General features: G+C 34.7%; 1 protein-coding gene across 4 annotated transcripts in view; it reads left to right on the forward strand.

The window, feature by feature from the left end:
* LOC143235158 (D-2-hydroxyglutarate dehydrogenase, mitochondrial-like) overlaps positions 1–26838 on the forward strand; it is a 62265-nt gene that overhangs the window by 14556 nt on the left and 20871 nt on the right. For all 4 annotated transcript variants that reach the window (XM_076473041.1, XM_076473037.1, XM_076473038.1 and 1 more), the window contains exons 4-5: positions 13143–13336; positions 19665–19833. In XM_076473041.1, coding sequence (XP_076329156.1) covers positions 13143–13336; positions 19665–19833 — 363 coding nt within the window. The remainder of the gene's footprint in view (positions 1–13142; positions 13337–19664; positions 19834–26838) is intronic.

Consider the following 26838-nt stretch of genomic DNA (forward strand, 5'->3'; position numbering starts at 1 on the left):
AGGCCATGTTGGTATTCTCAGGAATGAGCTTGCGTACACGCAGCTAAATCTATCTGCTCTGGCACTGTTACCACTGTGCCTATTCCATACATGGACTATGGTCCTGTATTCAAGTCTCGGCTTTGTGCCAGCTGGCAGTCAACTTGGAAGTGAGCAATGCAACAACAAGCTTTTCCAAATAAAACCATATATTGGACTTTGGTCGTCTAGCTTCCGTAAGGTTTGGAAGGAGGAAGTTGTTCTAACTAGACTACACATTGGTCACAGTTTTTTAACTCATTGTTTTCTTTTATCTGGAACTGTTGCACCAGTGTGTAGTTTGTGTAACACTCAAATCACTGTTAGCCACATTTTACTTTCTTGCCATCGTTACGACTCTCAACGACGGCACTATTTTAAACATGTTTTGTCCCAAGGTTTGTCTGTAACATTAGATAGTGTTATTGGTGATGGTGACACTGTCCACCTTGATAAAGTTTTTAGTTTCTTAATGGCCATTAATCTATTTAATGCCATTTAAGTGTTTGATATTTATTCATTACACCTTTTTAATTGTGGTTCCCTTTTAAGAGTCTTAATCTCTCTAGTTCAGTTTGAAATGACTTGACACCAGGATTGGAAAGGTCAACTTTAGGTGACTAATGCTGCTTTTTGAACTATCCGTTTGAACAACCTATTAGTTGTCCTGGCGATTTGGTATTACAATTTTGCTGCATGTCTTTTAACACTTTTATTGCTTTACTTTTTGGTACTGGCCATAATGACACATAACCCAGAACCAGGACTGGAAGGCCAACTTCAGGTGACTGACGGTGGTTCTTGTACTTTCCTGTTAGTCTTCCTGGCAGGTTATGATCATTATCATTATGCTAAAGAAAGTCCTTTACAACTTTGTAGACTGAATGTCAACATTGGTTTTATGCCATTTATGTTTTTAATTGCTGTTTTGTTTTTACCTTCATTTCCTTTTATGAATTTTACTACATTTACTTTACTTTTACATTTTTACCGGACATTTGGCTAATTATTATTACAATTTTGCTGCATGTCTTGTAACACTTTTATTACTTTACCTTTTGATACTGGCCATAATGAGACATAACCCGGAACCAGGACTGGAAAGGCCAACTTCAGGTGACTGATGGTGGTTCTTGTACTTACCTGTTAGTCTTCCTGGTGGTTATGATCATTACTATTATGCTAGAGAAAGTCCTTTACAACTTCTCTTACTCTGCTTTCTCTCTTAACATTGTAGACTAGGTGTCAACATTGATTTTATGCCATTTATGTTTTTAATTGCTGTTTGGTGCAGATAGCCTGGCTGCTTTGTGCCATAATACACTAAATCAACCAACCAACCAACTTCTTTTATGCAGTCTTCTGGATAAACTGATGTTTGTCTTTTCATACTGTATAAGGATTTGGACAGTCTATTTCTCCCTAGAATATGTCTCACAGTTGCATGTCATTTTGAGGGAGGTACCCAGGCCTTCATTCCCCATTTGTAAACATACTGTGGTATGTTTTGTCCTTATTTTCCATTTCTTATGATTTTACTTCTCAGTGACAAAATACTAGGTCAGTATTTAATGTTTACTTCTTTTTTTGATATTGGAGTTCTTGCAAGTCATTTTGGGAAATAGTTGTGTTGAGGTGTCAGTATGTCTCAACTCCCATATACTCTGGATGATGATACCATCATTCTGATTTTCCCTGTTTAGACTTGCATTGTTTAAAGTTGCTCATCCCTTTGGGGATTTGAGCCCCATTATTTGATTTCCTTTCCCCAGCCCCAGTTTTACCATTCTTTGTTTTTTCCAACATCTATTGTCTGAGGCTATTCATTGCTTCCCTGATAGGTTTTCAGTAGAAGCTCAGAATCTCCTGTTTTACACACTAGCATGCCTCACTTCTCCTGTCCTAGCTATGCAAAGGTGACTTATCTCTTTGCTGGGATCTTTTAGGTTAGGATGTTTTTTGCCTCAGGTTTGTTTGCCAGCATCCTATTTGTGTGATTTGCACATGGTATTTATTTTGCACTATGAGGTTTTGAGAACATTCTCATTCTTTGGAGATCAGGGTTGAATCAGCTAATTACGTTCTGCTCTTTTCTTTTTGGCCTCCCATACATATTCTATGTCTCATCTTTCTCCATCCTTTCCTTTGGCAGTTCTAGCCTCTTGTGTTTTCAAAGTTCATAGTTAGTCCTTTGGATACTGTCTGTGGGGCAGCCAGCAATCTCAGTGATTATGTAGTGGGTACAAGGCCTGTGGGGTCCAGAATCCTCAGATATGCCCATGTATGGAGGGCCTTTGCCACAGACCCTTAGGTTCTGAAGGTGATCCCAAAGAGTCTTGTCTTCCATTCTTTTGTTCCTTCATCACTTCTTCTCAGGATTCTGTTGCTGGCCAGCATCTTTTGGAGGCAGTTAGGGACTTGCTTTACGAGGAGACTGTTGAATGGAAAGATTCCTTCTCATCTGGATTATTATTCCCATTTATATATATGTAAACCCCAAACAGGACAGGAACTGGTATCTTATCATCAGTCTGTGAATTACTCAGAACTCTGAACTACTTTTTTGTCCTCCAGTATTTCACCATGGAGTCCTACTTAGCCCTTCTCTGGGTTTCCATTCCTGTACAGTTTCCTACTCAGTTGAGCCCAACCTTTTCCTCTTCATTTGAGGGCTATGGAGTTTCTAGTTTGCAGTTTTTCCTCCTCCTTTTATCCTACTTTGTGAAAGTTTTCCTCTCTTTTAAATTTGTGAAACCATGCCAATACATCAAATGCCATTAATATCAGTGATGTTTTCCATGAGAGAGGGAAAGAGGAAAAATAATACAATGAAGTGAAGACCTTCCCAATGCAAAAATCTGGTAAGACTGACAAGAAGTGAGAGGAGAATTGTTTGAAACTAATACAAACTACTACATTTATTTCTGTTGGGATAAACAACCTTAGTTTTGGTACCACAACGTCATTCTAGACCCAGTAGCATGCAAAGTTCCTAGTTCCTAGCAATAGGGCTAACATCAAACCTGATCTATTATGCCCTTTCAGGAATTAAAGTTAAAATATCACTGCTAGACCCAGGTAGCTAAATGAATGGTGGCTTGGGCAATGTTCTAGCAAAAGGGATTGATACTGACCAGTCCAAGGTGGCCTGCAAGCTTTTCCAGGATCTTACTCACCTAGCCAAGATAGAACATTACTTGTTAAAAGATAATGCAACAATTTGAAAGATGAAAATCAGCAAGTAAGAAATCTACATCCAGCTAGGAAAGCCCATTGTTAAACATCTTTTATAATATGTCCTAAATTTTCTTCATTCAAGTTATTGCGATAAAACTGTTACACATTATTTCTCTTTATATAGATTGTTTGTACATAAATAAAATGATTTACTTGTGTTTATATTATTCAGGTACTTCTATAAAACTAAAATGTGTTACAAGTTATTATTTCAAAAAGTGAAGTATTTTATATATATCCTGTTCTACTTTATAGAAATACATGTTCACAGAAATTTTCATTATTCACGTTTGTACCAATATGATATTTCACCTCCACTCACAGAATAGCTTTTTGTGATTCGTGCTGCTCTCTATTGGCACAGAATTTTAATACTCCCCACTAGCTTCTGACCTCCCATTTCTGCCTATCTACATGCCAATAATCATACAGCAGCTCTCCACCAATAGAAACACCACACATCTCCTGTTGTAACCAGCATCCACTTCATATTTGCAGTTGTTAATCACTTCTTGATTGGTAGTAGTACTGTATAGGCATGCTTATTTTTGCTGCATATTTATCAACAATTTTCTTTATACAACAGACTTAGGTTTTTTTTAAAGATATTCATGTTTTGGAATTGTAAAAGGTTGTATTTTTTCAACTTTTCGTACTTTCTCAGGGGTCATTTTCGGCTAGTATGATGCAGATTCTACTCTGTGTACTTTTTTGTTCGAAAATCCACACTGTCCATTCTGTAACCATACTTTATGGCAATTACATTGTAGTTTTTTAGACACTCCAACATGTTCTTCCTTCCTTTCTTTTAGTGAAGTATGGGAGTCCTTACTACTTACCAATTCCTAGCCACTGGAGTAGTAGACCATGATGGCCCATCATCCTGATTAATGAATCGTACCACTCACTTGAGAGTAGGATGATGGTATTCTGTAGGTGTTGATGGAATATATCACTTTCTAACACATACCTGATGCACAATTTTAGATACCACTGGGTTTGGTTGTAGTACTAGTATATATTTCTAACTTTATATCTGATCAGTTGCTTTTTCCTACCATGGCATTTCTCATTCCTACCATATTCTGGAGTTGCATTCCCAGTAGGTCTGTGTTATATTCAAAATTTAATTAAACAACTTTGATATCAATGTATGTGAATGAAATTACAATTATAACATACATTATGAATTGAAGTTTTATGCCATCTAAGTTTAAGTCCTTTGTTTCAAAAGAAACCTTTAACAACTATTTAATTTTCAGATGCATTGTTACATGACTAATGAGCTATGAAAATTCTATGCTGTGGTTTTCTTGAGTAATGCAGTGATAGATAAGTAGAAGTATGTCTAGACATAACCTTTTGATACTTTCATTTTGAAGTACTCTGAATGAATGCAGTTGAAACAAGTAATAAAGCTTTTGAACTTGTGATGGCTGTCATGCTCACTTTGAACAAGTTTATTTGAGATATATAGCCTACATGTAGATGTTACATACCCATGTGTATAATCATTAGAAAGAGATTATTTTACACACTGATCTAATGACAGTTATTTTAAAATTGATGGACAGTTTGATGTCATGGGTTACATGAAATTTACTGTAGTATCATTGATTGTTTGATTGAATACAGTATTTATGTTTTTTTTTCTTACTTAATTATATTATAACAAGAGATACAATTAAATTGTATTTAGGTATTACTTTTATATTTTAGTTAATTATGTATTAATTGTTGTCAAATGCATAACTGAAAGGTTTAAACATTTTTTTAAATGCACATTATACTTTGCATTTGTTCTCAAGCTTTAGGATATTATACTGTGCATGAAAATATTGCCGAAGTGTTAAGGGTTGAGCATGTCTGCCACACACACTGTAATATGCCTTGTGGGCACCATTAATATCAATAATTCGTGGTAAAGGACAAGAATGGGAAATAAAACATTAAACATTAACTATATCTGAAAAATAAAACACCTAAAATTACAAATAAAAATAAAACAACTTCTGTACAAAAAATTAAGTGTTTTTTTATTTTCTAATTTGCATTGTATATTGATGATAATAGTAGCTATAGTTAGTGATATGGTAAAGAAACTGAAAATAAAATATAAAAATGTACCTTAAAAACTTTTGATATTAATTTAGGAGGTTCCAAAGATTTTGCAAATGAAATATGAAAAATGATGATGAAAATATTTTTATACTTTGAATGAAAATTACTTTGCACAGTCTGAGTGCAAATAACTACTATAGGTAAATAACATTTTCATAAGAAAGATATAATTAGAATAAGGTATAAAATGTTATAAAATTTTAACAAAATATTATGATGTTTTGTGAGGAATGCAGAGTTACCATATTTTTGTTACATAAATAACTGTCCCTATTTGAGCAGTTTAAAGGGTTAAATAAACTGTCTTGCTAGTTGAGCATAGAGTAAGATTTCTTTAGTCTACAAAGACAGAATTAATTATGTCAAAACCAGATTTTCAACTAAAACCAAAGTCATAGTATAATATCCCTCAACCTTGATTATATATGTAGGTTACATTCTCTTTATATATGTTTGAAGATGGTGGTGGATTAAATCTCAGCTATTAACTAGTTATGACCAACATATCTAGGTAAAGGCATTACAGAATTTTGGTGAATCAAGTTTTTTTGAATGACCACTGTGATTTTTTAACCTCAGATGAGAATTAGAGCAAGCTTTTGACTATTTTTAACATGTTCACAAGGACATCAATTAATTGCATAACATGTGCATGAACAATTTTGAAATATTTCTGATTTTTTTGACCTAAATAAAGTTATGTTACTTATCTCTGCAACACTAAGAGCTATTATTTCCAGCACATGCTACAAACCCTGAACAATGTCACACACCTGTTTGTGTATATGTGTTAGACTATAATGTACTCTTCATAATGTTGCAGTCTTCCAACTGGAGGATGGAAACATAACTCCCTTGAACTGTAATCTTCATGAGTAATATATCACATAGGCTAATTCATATGTTAGGACTGCTTATGCCCAGATGTGTTTTTTTCTAGTGCATTTGGAGTTTTTCCACTATTTTGATTAACTGCTTTTTACTTCCATTTTGCTTTTTTCTTTCATCTATCTGATAATTTTTCTTTATAATCACCACATTTATTTGTTTTTCTCTCTGCTGTTGGCAGTTCATTTAATTATTTTTGTGAAATATAGATTTAATATTCATTTACTTGCAACATTTAGATTTATCTGTAGTAGTTTCCTGTGATAATTTACCTTTGTTTATTGATTTTTCTTTTTCAACTTCTTAATGGGTTAAGATGGATTCTGAAGTTTTTGTTTTACACCTGATATTATTATTGCTGCTTTGAATGCAATTACTGGTTCAAATTTGGGGTTCTCAACTGAGGATTTTTCAGCTATAATTCCCTGGGAGATTAATAGTTATATGAAGTATCCTTTCTATTTCAAAAGTGCTCTTATTCCTTCAGCATTTTCTAAACCTGTTTAAGATCAAGAAGATTTTATTATGTTTTTTTAATTCTTTCCTACCGATGCTGTGCTTCCCCATGTATCTCCTGTAAAATCTACTAGGCCTAACTCTGCCTTTTTGTATATGTTTTTTTAGGTGTGTTCTATTTTCTCATTTTCATGATACTGCTTCTTCTTTAACATGTAATTTGGGTCCATTGTTTTCCTTCCTTCTCTCTTACACCAGGGTTTATGCTGAGCATTTTGTTTCTTAGTTGAGGATTGGTGTTAGCATGCCTAATTCTCAATGAACTCCTGATCTTTGTGCTTTGGCTTATCAGAAGCTTCCCAACTTTTTTTGTTAGTCCCAGTAGTTAGTCACTTTTGCTCATGCAAGGGTTTCTTTCTGATAATCCTATCTATTTCTCCCACTTTTTTTGTTTTTTTACACCTTCATCTTACCTTTACAGATCTCCTACAGTACCTGTCAACATATATTTCCTTTCTGAGGCACTCTACTGATCTTCTGAGGACCTTTTGGAGATACACTTTCTCTCTTTTCTCCTCATTGATCCTACTATTCTTTTTGGCCATATCCATACACACATGATTTTGTTGTTGCTAGGATGTTATTGGGAAGAATGTTTGTTGTTTTACAGGTTCACCTAGTTTCCCATTATATCTGTGACTTCTGGATGGCTTCTTTTATTCTGTCTGTCTGGTTTGGAGATATTCTAGTTTTGAAGTCATGTGTGGACTCTGCAGTTGGACACTTTATCTTTTTTCTTGGAGTCTCACCTCTATCATCCATTGGAGTTGACTATTCAGTCAGACAAGTAGCCTCCACCTGATACATTCGTATCAGACAATCTTCATTGGATAGCCTGCTGGTACAGTGGTAACTCTACAGATTTACAACACTAAAATCAGGGGGTTTGATTTCCCTTGGTAGAATTTGTAGATAGCCTGATGTAGCTTTGCTATAAGAATACACACATAGCCATTTCTTCCTTATTGGGGTACTACTTTCTGACTGTTCCCATCCTTCAAACTTTAGTGTGGCTGTGACTGGGTAAATTATCCTTTCTATATGTATATATTCCCTACAGTTGCATTTCTCATTTAGGATTCAAATGCCACTGAGTGGTGAGTGTTTCCTGTTCAGGTATGCTTCATATATCTGAAATATTCACGATACAATCCCAGTACATGTCATGGCCTATAATACATGCTGTTTAGATGGTATGTTCCACATTATTGCTTATAGGTTTTTTTGTGCAATATATTTGCTTCATTAATATGCCCATTCCAGGCCATACTAATCCATGGACATATGTGGCTAGAGCATAATGGGATAGCTGGCCATTCTTGTTGGTACTTTAATTGAATAAAACAGGGATGACCTGCTTTTCAAAATAGGGTTTTTGTGATCAACCACTGTAATGTCTCTGGTGTTGGCATTCCTCTGTACTCTCCACTGGATTTTATCTCCCATGTTCCTCTAGTGGAGTATAGGAGTCCTTCCATTTCTGAACTGCTGGGGTGAGGAACCATGGAGGAATCCTCATGTATGTCTTCACTTCTTTTCAGCAGAGAATAGGGTGGTGGTGTTCTGCTATTGTAGATGTATGATGTATATGTGATCCTCCAGTCATGTGCTCTACCTCTGTGTAGTAGGTCCTGGAGGTTGATGTTGCACCTAGCTTCTGTGCAGATCTATCTGGAAAGTGAGCTTGCTTACATTTTCTAGATGTTGTCCACTTTCTTGAGGTGTGATTTGGAGAGTAGTGTTGAGTTCCAACTTCTGTGTAGTCATATTGGGAGGATGATGTGCATGTCTACAAATAACTATGTTCCACCTTTTTGCAGGGGATTCTGGAGATTGACATTTCACACAGCTTCTTTGTGATTCTATCCAGAGGATGAGGTTGTTTATATTTTGTAAATGCAATCTGCTTCCTTGTGGTTGAACCCAGAGGTTATTGTGCTTCAGTCTTTATGCAGTCCTAGTCAGAAGATGATATTACTTTGGAGTAGATCCATTAAATTGCAACTCACCTTATTGATTGGTATCCCTCATATTACCAAATGCGTAGATATTGGTTTAATATTGAGTGGTTCTGTATTAGAACTGGACTAATCAACATAAATTATCATGCATGTTTTGGTTGTATTTCCTTTTCTTTATCCAGTTTGTCTCAGGATTTCCACATCTGCATGGTGGTTCTAGAGATTGATGTTACCTTACTTCTGTACAGTTCTATCTGGATAGTGTGGTTGATATATATTTCTAGAGGCAGTCTGTGGTGTTGTGCTCTCACTTCTGTGTGGTCATATCCAGAAGATAATGATGATTTAGGGCAACATTTTTCCTCTCAGCTCCACTTTGGGCATGTTTTCACTGCCCAAAGCTGATGTGGGACAATGGTGTTCCAGTGTGATTGATTTTGATGTGACCTTTCCAACACACATCTTATTCTACAATCATTCAAATGTAGGGTTCCCAAATGTGTTATTGGTTATGGATTTACACATGAGTCTTTTTCATAAATTCTGTTGCACAGTATATACTGCCATATTACTTAACTTGAGGTGAAAATGGTGTGGACCAATCTCCTACCATTGGACAAAGGTTCTATTCCCCTTCAGCCGAGCTATGGTTCCTTATTTTTAACAGGATCGTGCATTCCTTAGTTGACACATGCATCTTTTGAGTCTTTATTTCTGTTATTATATGGATGATTGACTTCTCCTGGCCCCATCTCAACAGGCAATTGCAACCTCCATTTGACCTTAGGCTGCCTTGTCAAACTTTCCAATTCTGTTTTGACTCCCTCTTAGTATCTTGTTCACCTAAGAGTTTCTAAATTCCTGTGCAGAACAGTTTCAATATTTTTCTTTGCATCTCATCACCATAGAAATTTTGATGTTTGAAGCATTTTCTCTTCCTCTCATCTTGCATAAAAGCTTTTCTCACTTTGGGAATCATGCTTTCTTTAAAGCTCTGATCTCTCTTCCATGTGGATGTGTTCCCTTGGATGAGCTGTGAGGAATTGGTTTCTTGGGTTTCTACATTCCTTTCTCAATTTTTTTTTGTCATGGTGACTTTATCTCTACTACTTTTTCCTCCCAGTTCATCTTGCATCTTTACTCCAATGCTTCTCTTTCCATTTGAGGTCACATCTTAATATCACCACTACCTCTAGTATCTGGTTTCCTGATAGCATTCTCTCTCTTCATGTCAACATTCTGGAGATCATTGCAGCTTATCAAGTTTTGGTCATGGTTGTCCATTCATCAGTCATCTTGTGAAGATTTACTTGGACAATTATGGCCATTTCTTACATCAACAACCAAGGAGATACCTGTTTTCAGGACCTGAGCTTTTTTTAATTTAGCTTTTGATTATTGTATGTTTTCTTATGGCATTCTATAGCTCAGGGGGTTTGAATTTGGTGTTGGGTCCCTTGTCTTGACTGGGCATGATCCATCCATGAAATGATCTGAATTCTTTTGTTGAATTTGTTTCCATTTTGGACCTCTAAGATTAATGCTTTTGTAACTACTCTCATTTTCAAACATTCATTCTTTTGGTAATTCATACTAGATACATTTTTACACCAGATTCAGTTGCTCTGGCTGTTATGCTCTGAACCAGAAATGGTCTAGCATTTTACTCTTTGTCTACTCTCCATTATTTGTCCTTGAATACTTTGTGAAACAACCCCTTGCCATGTGCTTCTGATTGCTCCTTTGTGGCCTACTAAGTAGTTTTTTTTTCCCTTCCTTTTTGCTTCACATCTGTGGAACCACTTCACTTCCTTCTCTTGATATTCTTCCTTTCCCAACCTCAGTCTTCCATTTTTCTCCACAGTGTGTTGTACCTTCATTTTCACATGTAAGATTTTTCTGTTTCCTTGTGTAACATAGGAAATGTTTACACAGAATAGCCCATTTTCTCTCTCATTCTTATTGGTCTTCTATTTTCACCCTTTATCAATGTAACTGGGCTGTCTGCTGCCATTGTCTCTTTCACCACTCACTTATGACTAGTCTTCCTAATTTTCTATATCGGTTCCTTCTCTACTTTTAATTCATCAGAATCCTGTCTGTTTTGACCATTGCAGGTTACTGTGCAGTGTTCATCATGATCTTCTGCGTCTTGTTAGGCAGTAATCTCTTCCTTTCTCCTGTTCTTTTCAAGGCATTTTTTTTATTCACTGAAATGATCATCCAGATTTTTTTCCTGACTGGAGCCTTTGTGTGGTTCTTTGGACTCTTATATACCTCCTTTAATCCATTGACTTTGTGTTCCTTGTAACATTTGTTATTTAAGGCACATTTTTTAAATTTTTCTTTCATTTGGTAATTGTCGTTCAAAAATTTACACCATATATGCTTTCATTCTCTCTGTCATAGAGATATGTTATTGTTGTTTCCAGACTTCAGCTTCTTAAGAAAATAACAATATTTTTTTCATATTTCTCTCTCCCCTCTATTTCCTCATTGTATAGTTGTTCTGATCCATTGTTAATTTCCTTTTTTATGGAAACTGAAATAATATATTTTTGTCATGGCAAACCACTTCTTTAGACTTTTCTACTTACACCTTAACTGGTTGGATTTGCTACCTCATCCATCTTGCATATTCTTCTTTGGATGAGTCTGACCAAGTGTACTTTTATGTCTCCTCCCACCATATTTGGCATATTACAGTCTTTCTTGACTCTTTTTGTTGCTGGCCATTGGAGGAGGTCTTACAGAGTCTGATATAAATTGCACTAAACTCATTTATCTTCAATTATTTACATCATTGGGTGGTTTAATTTGCATGTGGTTTATGTCCTCCTCCATTTGCCATATTCCAGTTTACCCAAAGGTTCTCATGTGGTGAGGTTTGCCAGTTATATTTTAACACATCTCCATGTCATTCGTGCATTTCATAGCACCTCGATGCATGTATCTTTTTTGTTTTGCATGTTCTACCACATTGCATAATGACCAGAGAAAAATGGAAGGTGTTAAATGCATTCACTCCTGCTCAATACCACCATTAAGATGAAGTTCTCTGCAAGATTTCTTTGCCAGTATATATCTATACAATTGACAAGACAATTTCTATACCTTTTACAAAGAAATAAATGAGAAAAGACAGCAACAGTCATGCACTTACATCTGGACCACTCTTGCTCTTCTGATTCTTAAAACCTCCATTTCACTTTTACTTGGTGGGAACCTAAATATAGGTGATTGTATTTGATGAAATTAATTCATACATATTCTTTGATGTTATCTGCTATACATGTTGTCCTCTCCTGCTCTTTTAGTAGAGCACAGGAGAACCATTACTTTGCCAGTTGTAACCTACTGAGGATGTCACTATGGAAAGTTTTCTTTGTGAGTAGTACCTGGAACCTCATAAAAAAACAGTTGGCTCTATTCCTCATTTAAGATGAATGGTTGGTATGTTCCTGAGAAGTGTAGACAGGGCACACCATTACAGTATTTCCCAAGCAGTTTGCAGTGGATACATCCAGCAGCAAGTGACTTGGATTTGCCTTGGGATGCAGGCAAGGGCTCCTACTCCATCCACCTGTCATTACAACATCTGTATCACATAACTATTTCTTCAAAATGTAATAGCCTAAAATCCTAGCCTACTGATCTTAATGTTTTACCCATATTGGTGACAAAGTAACACTGACACTGGGTTTCCCTGATATCCTTTGCTGTAATGAAAATATTAAATAAATCAATAAATAATAGATTGGGTGAAAAGTATTCACTGCTTGAGAAGGATAGAGTCTCCCACTATGTGCTGCTCAACTAGGTGAACCTCAGTGCCATGGAAGTTGTACTCCATGTATTTTCTTTGCTGTTTCTGTGAGGAGCTTATATTTGTATTTTGCATTCATTGGCATTTTCTGAATCTTCAGTGTGAGATTCTAACTACTAGTGGGAACATAAATAATACTGCTTAAGATATTTCTTCACCAGAAAATATATTTCAGATAGATGCCTCTCTTCGCTACCTCTCCACTTTTGGTGAATTTTTGTTTGCCTCATCAAGAATGAGCCTATGGTGATGTGCTAGTGTTCACAAGGGCTACTGTGCACAGAGTCTTCATTGGTGAAGACTTGCAGCAATATCACAATTGTGTCATAATTTAGTACAATACACAGAGGTGTGTGTGTGTATAAACAATTAGAAGTTTTTCAAACCATATCCTTTTCAAAGTGAGCAGTCTAGAAGTTTTTAACTTAATATACTTTTTTTGTGAAAGGTGAATCGTTTTTGTGTAACCTTGTGATGTTTTTTTTATATTAATCTCATTCTTAATTTTCAATCCATTAGTAGTAAGAGAGAAATTAAGGGTATACAATTTCAAAACATTATTTTTCCTTCTCTAGGATCTTTAGAGTGTCAGGCTGGATGTGTACTTGAAAACTTGGAGACATATGCAAATGAGCATGGCTTCATGATTCCACTAGATCTTGGATCCAAAGGTAGCTGTCAGATTGGTGGGAATATTGCCACTAATGCAGGAGGTTTGAGGTTAATGCGATATGGGTCTTTACATGCAAATGTGCTAGGACTTGAAGTAGTGAGTATTTTATATAAAGTATTATAAATATGGTAGTCGTTTGATTTACTGCATTTTTTTGCAATTTAGTTTTGTAATTTACAATGATAAGGATGTTTCTGTAGTTTATGTTTCGGGCAATAAAACCTGTTCTATAAACATTGGAAGATTGAAGGTTTTGAGAAATATTAAGTTTAAATGACAATGAGGTTATTAGAACCCTCTACTATTCTTTATCTTTTATTTCATCGTCCTTATAAAATTGTGTCAATACCTTTATAATATTACATATATTCCCGTGCCTCTTTTTTCTGTAAAGAAACATAAGAAAGATAAGGTGCCATAAAACCTTCTGGTCTGTACCCCAATGGTATAGCAGTAAGTCTACGGACTTAGTATGCTAAAATCAGGGGTTCAATTCCCATTGGTAAACTAAGCAGGTAGACTAGTGTGGCTTTGCTATAAGAAAAACACACATGCACACACCATCTGGTTTATTTAGAGCATCCTACCTTACTAATGCTGGTTGTTATCTTCTTCCAACTGGTTCATAGCTTGAATCCAGTTATTACTGGTTTTTAGCATATGTCTTTTTCCTATTGTGTGTTTTAATATATGTACATATGTTAGCCTGTGATTTATCTTAGTTACAAATGGCAGCGTTAATGATACTGGGACAGTCCTATCACAGGTACAAGATATGGTGAAATATGTAATAAAATACTTTAGTTAGTTGATTTTTGCTGCTCAGTGTCTTTCTGAATGACTAAGAAAGAACTGTTAGCAGTTGTCAAGTGCAGTCACAATTCTCTTTATGGTAAAATAGTTCACTGTTAGAGTAGACCATGTAATGAGAAATTAACTGATGGTTTTTAAGTATACAAAAGGTATTTTGCAAGTTTCCACATCATGTGAGATAGCAACTTTCTATCTAGCCAGTAATAGTTTCCCCTTTCCACTGAATATTCCAATAAGGAAATAATACTGTTGTGAAATCCCTCTTTGCATTAGTGATCATATACACTTTACTCACATCACTGGCAAATTGAATATATAAACTAAGCTATGGAGAAATAAGTGGAAGAAGTTAAAATGCATCTATTAAAATATGGAAAATATATGATGGAAGTTTTTTACATTTGGGAAACAAACCCAAAATTCTGTATTTACTTCCTTCAGTATGAGATATCAAAATATATATTCCATAAGTCTCATTTATTAAAGATATAATGTTTATCATAGTAACATGTTAGTTACATTATGCAGTTTCCTAGGGAACTAATAAAAAAGTCTGCCATTTTGATGAATTAATTTTTTTATGGCTTTAGTGTCATATTGGCAATAGCAGTGTGTAAGTTTTTAAATGCTCCTAATGGGCTTGGATTATTGCATTTTAAATTGTAATTAAGAAACAAGCTTATCTTGAACTGTGTTGGACTAAAAGTCTGTTTTAGGATGATGTATTTGTGGTCGTACCTGGGCAAGAAGACTAATTATAATTCCATCTGTTCTGTTTTTTATCAGTTCTGTTTGTTTCCTAATGTCAGTAGATTTTATTTGTAGCATGTCAGAACTAGTTTCTTTTTAAATGTGTTACATTTAACATTTTGAAATTATTAGCTTGAGAAAGAAAATGCATTCAGGAGGACAATCTATAAATGTTTCATTATACAGGTATGTTTTTTATTAGCTTAAAGAGACTTAAAGTTGGAAGACCTCCTGCTTTTACTGTTACTATGAGAAGGCAGTATCACTCCATGCAATCTTTTGCATATATATTATTGTTTATGGGAGTAGAATGATGAGTTGCCACATCATTACAATCTGCCTACAAGCTGATATGTGATGTAACTTCTGATTTATAGGTATTTTAACCATGAAAATGTTTGGGTCTTGCATTATGTAAGATTCACTGGACAAATGGTTATACCCCATCTTATAGTGATCTTGCAAACGTAATTGTTACAGGCTACTTTCACAAAAAAATGTGAAAATGTGGTGTCATTACTGTACTGTGTTCTCCATTTAAGCAGCCTTTCTAAATATATTATTACCATTGTACTTACTACAGAAATAAATACATACAGTAGATGCAAAAAGCATTATGTCCAGGCTGAAAATTAAAGTCACTTTCTTAGCAGGAGGGCACATTGTTAGCTGCATGCTGTTGTTCACAAACATTTTAAATGTTATTGCAGTTGCATTGAGTGATAAAACACTTGATACAAATGCATATTAGATAATAAATATTTTTCCTTATATTTAGATGATTACTGTCAAACACAGCATATACATCACAGTTGTTGTTTTTGCACAAAACTTTATTGTCACAATTTAACATATCTCAATTATATATATATATACATGTATATGATACTTCCTGCAAAAGTGGAGGAAAATAACAAGAACATAATTTCACAGTGGATGATATTTATATGAACCTCAGTGAAAATACCAAATAAGCTGAGGAAAAGGCATTAGTCTTTTATAATTAGTAACTTACAATGTTATTAGTAGCCCAACACATTCTATTATCTATTATATTTTGACACCTTAAGCATCGAAAGCTTTATCTTGTTATGTATTACAAATTCAAATAGCCTAAAACTTAGTTAGATTGTAATTTAGATTTAGAGGCTAAATAATTTTTTATGTATCATATTTATGATATTTGCCAACAAGATTAATAAACACTGACTCATGTGACTCTCTCTAGCTATTCTATTTAAATATTACTTCAAGTTGAAGCAGCAAACTAAGCATAGGAGGACAGTAGGGAAGAAAGGGTGGAAAGTGTGACTGGAAATAAGTAACTGTAGGAAATATATTTTCAGTTCAAGAAAATTATAACTTCCAAAAAGTATCTGACTTCTATTCACATACACAACTAGAATAGCACATTGAATAGGTTGTAGGACAAGGAAGAATATAGAAACATCCTTCAAAAGCATCTTAAAAAGGACATCCCCATGAGGGAATCCTCTAACAAGAGAACAGTACACTGAGGATTGCATCATTTTTTAACCAGGTATACTCTTCATACAGATGTGGAAAAATGAAACTGATCTTTGTGGATAAAGTTGAAATAAATGAATTAAAACATAAATAATGTAAAACATTGAATTATAACTTACATTATAATGCTAATTTCACTGAAATATGTAGATAATAAAGTTTTTTTAGTTAAAGTTTGACTCATTAAAATTTCATGACATGCAGAAAATGGACTTGTATCAGTATAGGATTGATATTCATACACCATCCATGTCTAGAACTCCATTTTTAAAAGTGTTTATAGCTTCTGTATCTGCATATGTTATATTTTTCGTGTTACATTGGCTAATGTTATCTGTCTTGCTCTTCAGCTGCATGGAGTTGGTAATGTTATCAGTATAAATGACTGAAATGGACATTTTTTGTGGGTTCTTGTATGAGCCAATATGTTTGTATAAGTGACAAAATTAAATGCTTGCAAAATTGGTCTAACTGTATAATTTATTCCATTTCACATCTTGTGCTTCAGAAGATGAGTGCCTATAACACATACAGGTCTGTTACATACAATCCTTGCCTCTTCTTCATTTATTAGGTAATACCTTATCCATATGAGCTCGCTTTTGTCTTAATTTTGTGTTTTCCTGGCTTTATTACTATCATTATTCCACCCATATGGGGTCTTACTTTTGTTTAGTGTGAGGAAATACTTGAGGGTAACGGTGCTGCCAGAAAGCTTCTCATACTTTTGTACCACTGTACCTTTCAGTCATCATGTGTACTTCACACAAGGTCAGATTACTGCTGACTTCACATATCTTATGTTAGGTAGAAATGACACTGAAGGTGGGATTAGTAAAAGAAAGGTCTACATAAGATTCTTTGTTACCACAGCACTCGGGAATTCTTGTTGGTTCACCAAAGTTTAACAACATGAAGTTAGTAGCTATACTGTGGAGAACCATATGTATGCATTTACCATTATTTTTTTCACCTACATTCAGGTTGAGATGTGCTGGATAACCTTTCATGTACACATTGATGAATTTATTGGGTTGGTAAGTTTAGGAGAGCTATCTAGGTGGTTTTTGGCTTGCATTTGTGATCGTTCCACTGAAAGTTGTTATAATATCTGTAACAGATGTTGCTGTTGAGCTGCCAGAGAAAACAGTTTTTTGTTTTAATAATCTAATCTGTTTGAGTGAGAATAATATAATTTTTTTTTCTTTCATCCATTCTCATAACATATTGCTTATATAAATACAATTTATCTCTAGGCTGTTAACCTGTAACTTTAGTTTTGGAAGAGGCAATTTACTAAAAGTAGAGAAGAAAAATAGAGGGTATTTGATGACCACTACTGTATGCAGTTAACGTCAGTGAGAATGGACTTCTCTGGGCTTGTCAGGTTAGTCTCTTGAAAGAGTAAGATATAAAGTTTATAGAGATTCCAACTGTAGTATTCGCTTCACGTTAGTTCTCACACTATTCTTGTCAATATTCAACTATGGCTGGCCAATTTTTCTCTGTCTTCCATTAGTATCCAGTATTTCTGGATACCTGATAGTGTAGGTATTCATGAGAATGAGCTTACTGACACTACAACCATATCTGTATGCTCTGGTGCCATCACAGTCAAGCCTATCTTATATGTGGACTATTGTTCCTGTATTGAAGGCTCAGCTTTGTGCTAGTTGGCAGTCGTTTTGGAGTGAGTAATATCATAGCAAGCTTTTTTGAACCAAACGCTCTGTTGTTCTTTCACGATCTGGCTTCTGTAAGGATAAGAAGGAGAAACTTGTCTTGGCTAGGATACACATTGGTCTCCGATTTCTAACCATTGTTTTCTTTTATTAAGGACTGATTGCCCAATGTATGGCTTTTGTGACATTCAAGTCACAATAGGCTCCATTTTACTGTCATGTTGTCATTACAACTCTAAGACAAGTTTTCAAAGGGCTTAGTACTGACGTTGGCAATAGTGACACTTTCCAACTTTATTATATTTTAAAATATTTGCTAACCATTGACCTTTTTTAATTCTGTTTAAATGTTTTATCTGAATTTTTTACATTTTTTAGTTTTAACTTGATTTATTTTTACATTTTATAACAATTTTACTTTTGCAGTTTTTGCCAGTTGTTTGACACAGATAACCAAGTTGTTTTGTACCAGTAAATGGCAACCAACCCTGTCTTTCTCATAGTCATGTGAGGTTTCCTTCTTATGGCATAAGCTCCATTTTTCCAACAGGAGATCATCTAGGCATTGTTTTTAGGTAGTACATTAACCACTAGATATTTGTAAATCTTGTTCCTAACTCTGTTCATTTTAAAAAAATAGGGACTAGCTAAAGCCAGTAGCCTATTAGAATGTTGCTGTCATTCTTAAGATTGGTGTATATTGGTCAGTAGAGTATCAATCTACCATCCCACCATCAAGATGTCTCCCTAGAGAAAGACCTTATACCAATCCAGCCCTTTTTTATTACTGGAAAATACATACCTATGTTGTTTCTACCTTCTAGTAACAGAGTGTGGTGAAGTATCTATTTGATAAACTGTCAATCTCTTCAGTACATCTGGCAGTATCTCTTGTATAAGCTGTGTTAGCTGTAAATTCCACGTTCTAATGATTCATCTACTTTAATGTTGTGTACACAACTACAGCCTGAGTAGTTTAACATTGGGGCTATCCTTAGAAATAGGTTATTTCCTGTTTTCTTGTATATGTATTGAAATTAAGTTCAAACCAGTTTTAATATTAAATATTTAATTAGTTCAGTGGTAATTCTTATTTGGACTAATAATTTAAACTAAACACTAGATTTTTAACTAACACTTAGTTACATTGCCTAGAATTAAACACATTCTGACATTACATATATTTAATAAAATTAGAAAACATGATAACTTATACTAAATGTATATAGTTTGTAACCCTGCAATGTATATAAACATATGGTGCATTTGGACTTATGCTTATAATGTAATAATCAGTAACTGTGTAATTAAATCTACATCTAATCATGTGGTAAATTAGTACTTGCGAGTAGAGTTGAAATTAAAGCTCTTTCAACAACTTGTATATTGTTGTAAAAATTTTAAATTTTAATTTCTTCTCATTTTCACTTTTTTTAGGTATTTGCTGGTTTTCTCTGGTTACCATGACTCCCTAACCTTTTCTACTACTGGCCTAGTCTAGCATAAAATTATGAAATCTAAATAGTTTAGCCAGAGTTATCTATTGTATATTCTATAAAATCAAAAATAATTGAATTTTTTGCAAAATATATATGAAGCTTAAAAATCCAAAAAATTTTAACAAATTAATTATTTTCTTTTCATTTTTGTAGGTCTTGGGAAATGGGCAAATAGTGAATTGCATGTCAAAAATGAGGAAAGACAACACAGGATTTGACTTGAAGCACTTTTTTATTGGATGTGAAGGCTTGCTGGGTATTATAACTAAAGTGGGTATACTTACTCCACCAAAACCACAAGCAACTACTGTAGCATTTCTTGGTAAGTGATTTGGTGAAACTAAGGTCTAGTTGCCTTGTTTGTGATTTCAGTTATGACTAGGCTCTGAAATTAGCACTCTTAACAAATGTTGACAAACCGGACAACTGACAGATAACCATTTTAACACTGTCAAATATTTCTATGGATCTTCTTGATATATGTATATATATCAAAATGTTACAATATCCATTTTTTAATTAAAAAATGATACTGTTTCTTTAACCTGCAAATGACTGATAGTTTCATGGATATTTTTATAATAACATATCAGAGGATATGAGGTTAATATATTATCTCCAGTGTTTACATCTTGCCATTACAGGAATGTCAGTTGCCATATTGGATTGAAAATTTGTCATAGTATTCCATAAGTTTGGAAACATCCTTGTACAGTATATTATAAATTTCACTTAAACAGTTTGATATTGTTACACAAGTCTAATTAAATCAGTAATGAACAGTCTTTGTATTGATATGAATAACTGGTTTATTAACCATTTTTACAAAATATTTTACTTTTCCAAAAAATAATGGACTCAGGCCTAACTTTGTAGTTCAGGTTGTAGATGCAAGTTGTTTCTGTGATACTGGTATCTTTATTTCATTGCCTCACTGAAGAAACTAAAAAAACTCCCTAAAACTTCAGTTACTGTGGTATGTATATATAAGTCAACCAAAACTTATTTCAAAGCCAAAAATTGAAAACTAATTATGTAAGATTTCACCAAATTATACTAATGCAAACAGTTTTTTTCAGGTTTTTACCAAATGACATGGAACATGTACAGCTTACATTAGATTTTTTAACAAGCAGTACTGAACACATCAGTTTCTTATGCCTGCATTTCAACTTGTTGAATTGTACCTATACAATATATATGCTATAATTGAATTTCACAGTTGTTTCAGGCTCATATTATAAACATGAAAAGAGTCATACTATGTTTTTGTTATTGATTATTTAATCTCAAGTATGCATACAGCTATTAGGGCACCTTAAATTCTCGTGCATCATTGGTAATTCTTGGACAAAATTACCTGGTGGCACACACCTCCTTTCCTAGTTGCCCCTAATTTAGCAGTGAAATATTAGAGACAAGGCAGCTAGTCAACACTACCTGTTGCTAACTCTAAAGCTGTTGTTTTACTAATGAAGTGGGATTAACTGTTACATTATAATGATCTCAGGACTAGAAGGATGAGCATATTTAGCATTGGAGATTTGAACTTGTAACCTGTAGATTGTGATTTGAGTGTCATAACCACTAGCCCATGCCAACTTCCTTACAATGTTACTCTGCTTGAAATTATGTTCTGCTGCTGTTTTATCAAAATATTTATTTTAACTTTAGCCTCATTATCCACCTGCTAAGTACACACTGATATGCATCAACTGTTGTTGAATTTAATCATTCCACGTATTCTGGTATAAGTTAAGGTTCATCTGTATTGGGTATAGGCCAAATAACGTATATATGTTGGGCACTATACTTATCCAAAAATCAAATGATTTAGAGAACAAATATAAGAAATGGAGACAGTTTTGACAAAAATATGCAATGACTAGTGTTGCAGCAAGAACATCCTTTAAAGCCACATTCTTCACTGACATGCCACTGTAGCTAAAGGTGAAAGCACCAAAAGATGTGGATGAAATGATCAAATTGGCAAAACGGTAAATGGAAGCTGATAGAGGGAGTATAACTGGGAAGTTCAAGAAAAAACATTTAAAAGTTAAAACTAGTGGTGGTGGCTGACCAGAAGCAGACATTCACCAAAGGTGACAAGAATTTAACAGACAAATAGTAGATGAGATACTATATGTGTTGTAAAATAGGCCATGTTGCAAAGGAGTACAATTACATGACTAATAAGCAACAAAAAAATATCAAATTAAAGCAGTTGGAGCTTTCTGCAAAGATAGTACCAGCAAGAAAAAAAAAAAAAAGAGATGCTGAAAGAAACAAAATAGAGACAATTCATCAGATTCACCACAAGAAGGAGGTGCTAGCTCCATGATGAAACAGTGCATGACTTATGGTCAGTTCAAGTTGGCAAATGGATCAAAACTGCCAGTAATGATTGGAACATGTGACAAATATTGAGATGTGCCAACAAATCATGGTGTACTAACTGGTAAAGACTATGTGGAGAACAAGAAAGTGCAGGTCCTATGAGATACTGGGTGCAGTAATGAAGTAGTGAGAGTCAGTCTTGTATATGATGACCAAATGAGAGGCAAAGTACATCTGTGTGTACTGATTGATGGAACACTGGGAAAGTTTTCCATAGCAAGAACAAAGGTGGACACTGTAGTACATGGGAAACCTTGAGGACATAATATGAAGGAACTCATCTACAACTTTTTGATTGAAAATATACCAGGGCAGTAGAAGTTTGGAGGAACTAAACAGAAAAAAGGTGGATGAAATTTCTACATTCACCACTAGGGCTAAAGAAAAGAAGATCAAGCGAGACATCAAGCCACTGCAAATGCCATATGGTGATGTCTTAAATGTAGGTCTGCAGGAACTGAAGGAAACACAGAATAAAGATCCTTCACTGTGGAAACTTTAGAACAGTGCCTGATAGGAAATTGAGTACAAGAGAAAGGGGAAAATGATTTGCAGAATAGAAAACTGGAAGGAAGTGCTGTTCCAGATCTATCAAGGCAGTTATACTACAGAAGTTAAAGAGAATAATGAACTATGGTGATGAAGCTGGCTCGCAGGTAGATTGTAGGAGAATACCTAGGAGCAAAGAAAACAGCAGACAGAATCACCAGCAACTTCCATTGCCTGGAATTCATCAGAGATGTGAGCAAATTCTGCTTGTCATGTGATATCTGCCAAAGGACAATACCTAGAAGAAAAGTAGTCAAGGTGTTGCTGGATGAATTGCCTCTCATAGACAAGCCATTGAGTAGATTAGCTGTGGTCTTGATCAGACCAGTAACATCTGTTTCTGACAAAGGCAACTGGTATGTGCTGACAGTAATTGAGTATACAACATTGTCCTAAAGCCATAATACTGCTGAATATGGAGACGAAGAGAGAAATATAAGCTCTCATGGAAGTGTTCTTCAGATTAGGCTTTCCAAAATAATTCCATCCTGTGTCAGACAATCAAGACAGGCTTCATTACCAGGGTTGAGACATCTTTTCTCTCTCAAAGACAATATATCATCAGTTTGGATATCTCTTTGTCGTGTACCTTGGTCAGGCTCAGCTGACTTCCATCCTGCACCAAGCTATTTAACAGGGAGTTTGACTCTTACCTCTCCTTTTCCCACTGAACTAATGGTTATTTATCTTTTGGGAATGTGGGCATCTCTCAAATTCCTGATATCTTTGGAACAAGAGCACAAGAGAACCTTTTCATGGTTTGTATGTGATCAATGGATCATGAACAGTGATTCCCTGGATTCCTAGTTTCCTTATTTAGGATCATTCTCTTCAATCTCAAGGGGTTTTGCAATTGGAACACTACTAATCTATGGGTTCCTCTACCTTCACTTTGTCCATCATTTCATGGATGCCTCCCTTTAAGGGTGGGGTGCATATTTCAGTGGTAAGAAATTCCAGGGTCTACATATGGATGATGAGGTTTTCCAGTCTAATGTTTTAGACCTTCTTAATGTTCAAAAGGTGATGTTTCATGTTCTTATCTTATTAAGGGAAAAGTCATGAGACTTCATTTCAATAACTCCATGATGGTGTCTTATATTTCCTGGCAAGTGGCACTTGTTCCAGGGCTCTCGGTTTTTGAACAGTGGGTTTTCTTTCTAGGTAATACTCCTATTGTATCACCTTACTAGCTTGCCATATTCCATGGAAGATGATTTTGGTGTCAGATCAATTATCTTTATTCAAATGATAACTGCATTGAGGATTTTCTGTTGAATTGGCTCAAATTTTTAAACACTGATTATTGATGTATTGGTCACTCATTGGAACAACCAAATACTGGGAGCTTGGTTTCTGGTACATTGCCATCAAACTATAGTAGCAGATATATTCTGTTGGGAAAGGATTATACCTCTAAGCCATCCCAGAGATTTGTATGTTACCCACAGTACTATGATTTGTTTTAACACATTGTTGGATCCTGTTGATAGCACCAGCTTGCTGACTAAAGTCCAGTTTGTGCTTCTGTGGTACCATTTGTGATCTGGCTTGCTGGCATGGATTTTGCATCTTCCACAATTGCCCCAGGTAAGGCAACTTTATTGACTACCTTTCAACACTTAAGACAAAAGTCTTTTGAGTTCCCAGTGCTCTCCAGCTTCCTCATGTCAATTTGTGTCCTTTGTCCTAAACAAGTGGGTTTTATTTACCTAACTGGTATACTAAGGTGGTATTGCATGCCCTTTCTTAATATATGTTTCAGGCCTTAGTTTCATGTTCCATGTATCACTTTTCCCTGAAGGTTGATTTTGGTTCCAGCTGACCTATAGATGTCACCAGTTTATGTGGTTTGCACTTATTGTATACTGGACACTTTATCATTCTACTTATGTACTCAGACTGGTTCTTTTGTTTTAAGTCACTGACAGCCAGGAATGAGATAAATGTTTTTTCACAGATTCATCTGATCACTGCTTCTCACTTCTTAAGTTTGATCAGATCTTGATTGATTAGCATTTTCAGTGATGATATTGAAGTGTTATGCTGTCCACACTAATGCCTTTAGAAGTGCTAGACTATAATTTTTTCTTTGCTGGGATTTTTAAGTTTCTTAGGATTTATCCCAGATTTCATTAACGAGGTGGTTACATACTAATCCCTATCACTTGTTATGGGCAAGGAGACTCTGCAACTCATGTCTTATCAGATTCATCACATTTCTCTGCCCTTAGCAGTCCAGTTGAATATTTCACTGGAGGAAATTATGTGGACTGATATTTGGGCTTTCCCCAATACTTTTATCTCACATTATTTGCGTAATCATCCTTTTAGGGTTTCGACTACTCCCTGTGGCTATCTTAACCACATTCAATAGATTATATAGAGGGGTGAGAATTTTTGTTGCACTTCTTGTCTCTTCTTTATCTTCCAGATTATATTTTCTCCTTATAATTCTGAATGCAGAATGGCCCTATCCTGGATCCTTGGTTGAGCACAATTTATTCTACATTTTTTCCATTATTCCAGAGACAAGAAGAATTTACCTTGCCTACTTAGTTTGAGAGTGATGATGTATATTCATAAATTCAGATCAGATGAGTTATGTTTCCTCAGGTTGAGTGCAGCATACAGGATCCCATCATTCCAATTTTGAGGGTGTTATCTTTTGAACTTCTTCAAGTTGAGGTGAATTTTTGTCAACTTTGTTGTTGCTTACTTTCTTGCCATGATTCTGGTGGCTTGGAACACATCACTCTATAGCTACAGGTTGAGATCCATTCACAAGTATATATTTATATTGTTGTTCAACTGCCCTAGCCACCAATGTGGAATATAAGGACCACAGCTCAGTGGAACCTTGGCTATCCGGTTGGGGCTTGACCAATAGTAATAATAGATCATGTAAAATTCCACCCACAGTACATGGATGAAAATCACACCTGTTCTGAATGTAGTGCAACTCCCCAACTAAAGTCCTATCTTTCAAAAAGTTACAAAACAGCAAATAATTTCTATAGGGAGTTCCAGTTTGGACAGTTTGTATGTGAGTCCTTTGTACCATACTTAATTGAATGCTTTTTCAATAGCTAGGAAGCATGTGACTGTGCACTGTTGTTTCATTGAATATGTGTTTGTTTGTTTTTTTTAATCTTATGAGAAACAATTTTGTACTTGCAGGAGTATTGATTTGGAGTTAAGGTAATTTATGAGTCTATTATTTACATTTTTATCAAGTAGTTTTGCAAGATTTCCTGTGCTTTTGAGAGCTTAGTTTTTGTAGTTATTTACTGTTTTTTTTCTTTATGGAAACTAAGAACTTCAACCTGTTTCCAAGTGGTTGGTATGAATTCTGTTTTTAGAGATAAGTTGTATAATGATGTGAAATGCTCTAGTAATCTCAGAGGACCTGACTTTAGTAATATGTTTTGAAGTTTCTCTTGTTCTTTTTCCAAAAATGTTATATTTTTTTGTACTTCTGCTATTGTAATGGGTTTTATAAGTTCTTTTGTTGTCTTTACATGTTTTGCTTCTGTTGTTGTGCTATTGCATTTTTTTGTAGTTAAATATTTCTGTGTGTTTTGATTGTTTTAGTATGGTGAGAGATTGAAGACACTCCAGAGTATATTTGTTGTTGTGGGAGATATTTGTTTTGTGGTTAGAAATATATATCTGCTATTTTAACTGCTTAGTTATTGCTGGGAAGTATATCTATTGTAATATTTTAAATTTTTTATGGCATTTATTGATGGTTTTTGTATAGTAGTAGTTTACCCCATTCTGGAGATTCCTTGTTTTGTCTGTCTATTCTTTCTATTCAGTATCCTGTCATTTTAAATGAATGATAGTTGTAGACCATTGTTTTGGTGATAAGCATATTTGTTGATGTGTTTGATCTCATAACACTTGGAAAGAAGGCCATCTTGGATAATAATAGGTAATAGAGTAAGAGTATTCACTGAAGTAAGTAAGATATTAATCAGAATTTGTATTATATGTGGTATCAGATGTTGTAGGGATTTTTGATTTTGTGGTTATTTGGTTTACTATTTTCTTGAGGGTAGTTGATAATTATGTTTTAAATTGCTATTGTGATTTCTGGGTCACCTTCATTGTTAATGCTTGTACATTGTCTACTGAATTTGTTTGTTGGTTGCTTGTGTTCTTCTCTGATTTGTAGTTGTGTTACCTCCAAGTATGTTATTATTTGTATTGTACTTGATTTGGCTTTCTGTGTCAGTGGTGTTGGTTGTAGTAGTCTTTTATAACAAATTGGTTTGTTGATCACTGGAATTTTTTGGTTCTTTTGAATTCAGCTCACTTCCAAAATTAGCTTCCTATTAAACTTACTTATATATGTTTGTTGTAGGCTGTTTAGATA

This window comes from Tachypleus tridentatus, chromosome 12 (genome assembly GCF_004210375.1).
Source record: "Tachypleus tridentatus isolate NWPU-2018 chromosome 12, ASM421037v1, whole genome shotgun sequence".
In the NCBI taxonomy this organism is placed as follows: Eukaryota; Metazoa; Arthropoda; class Merostomata; order Xiphosura; family Limulidae; genus Tachypleus; species Tachypleus tridentatus.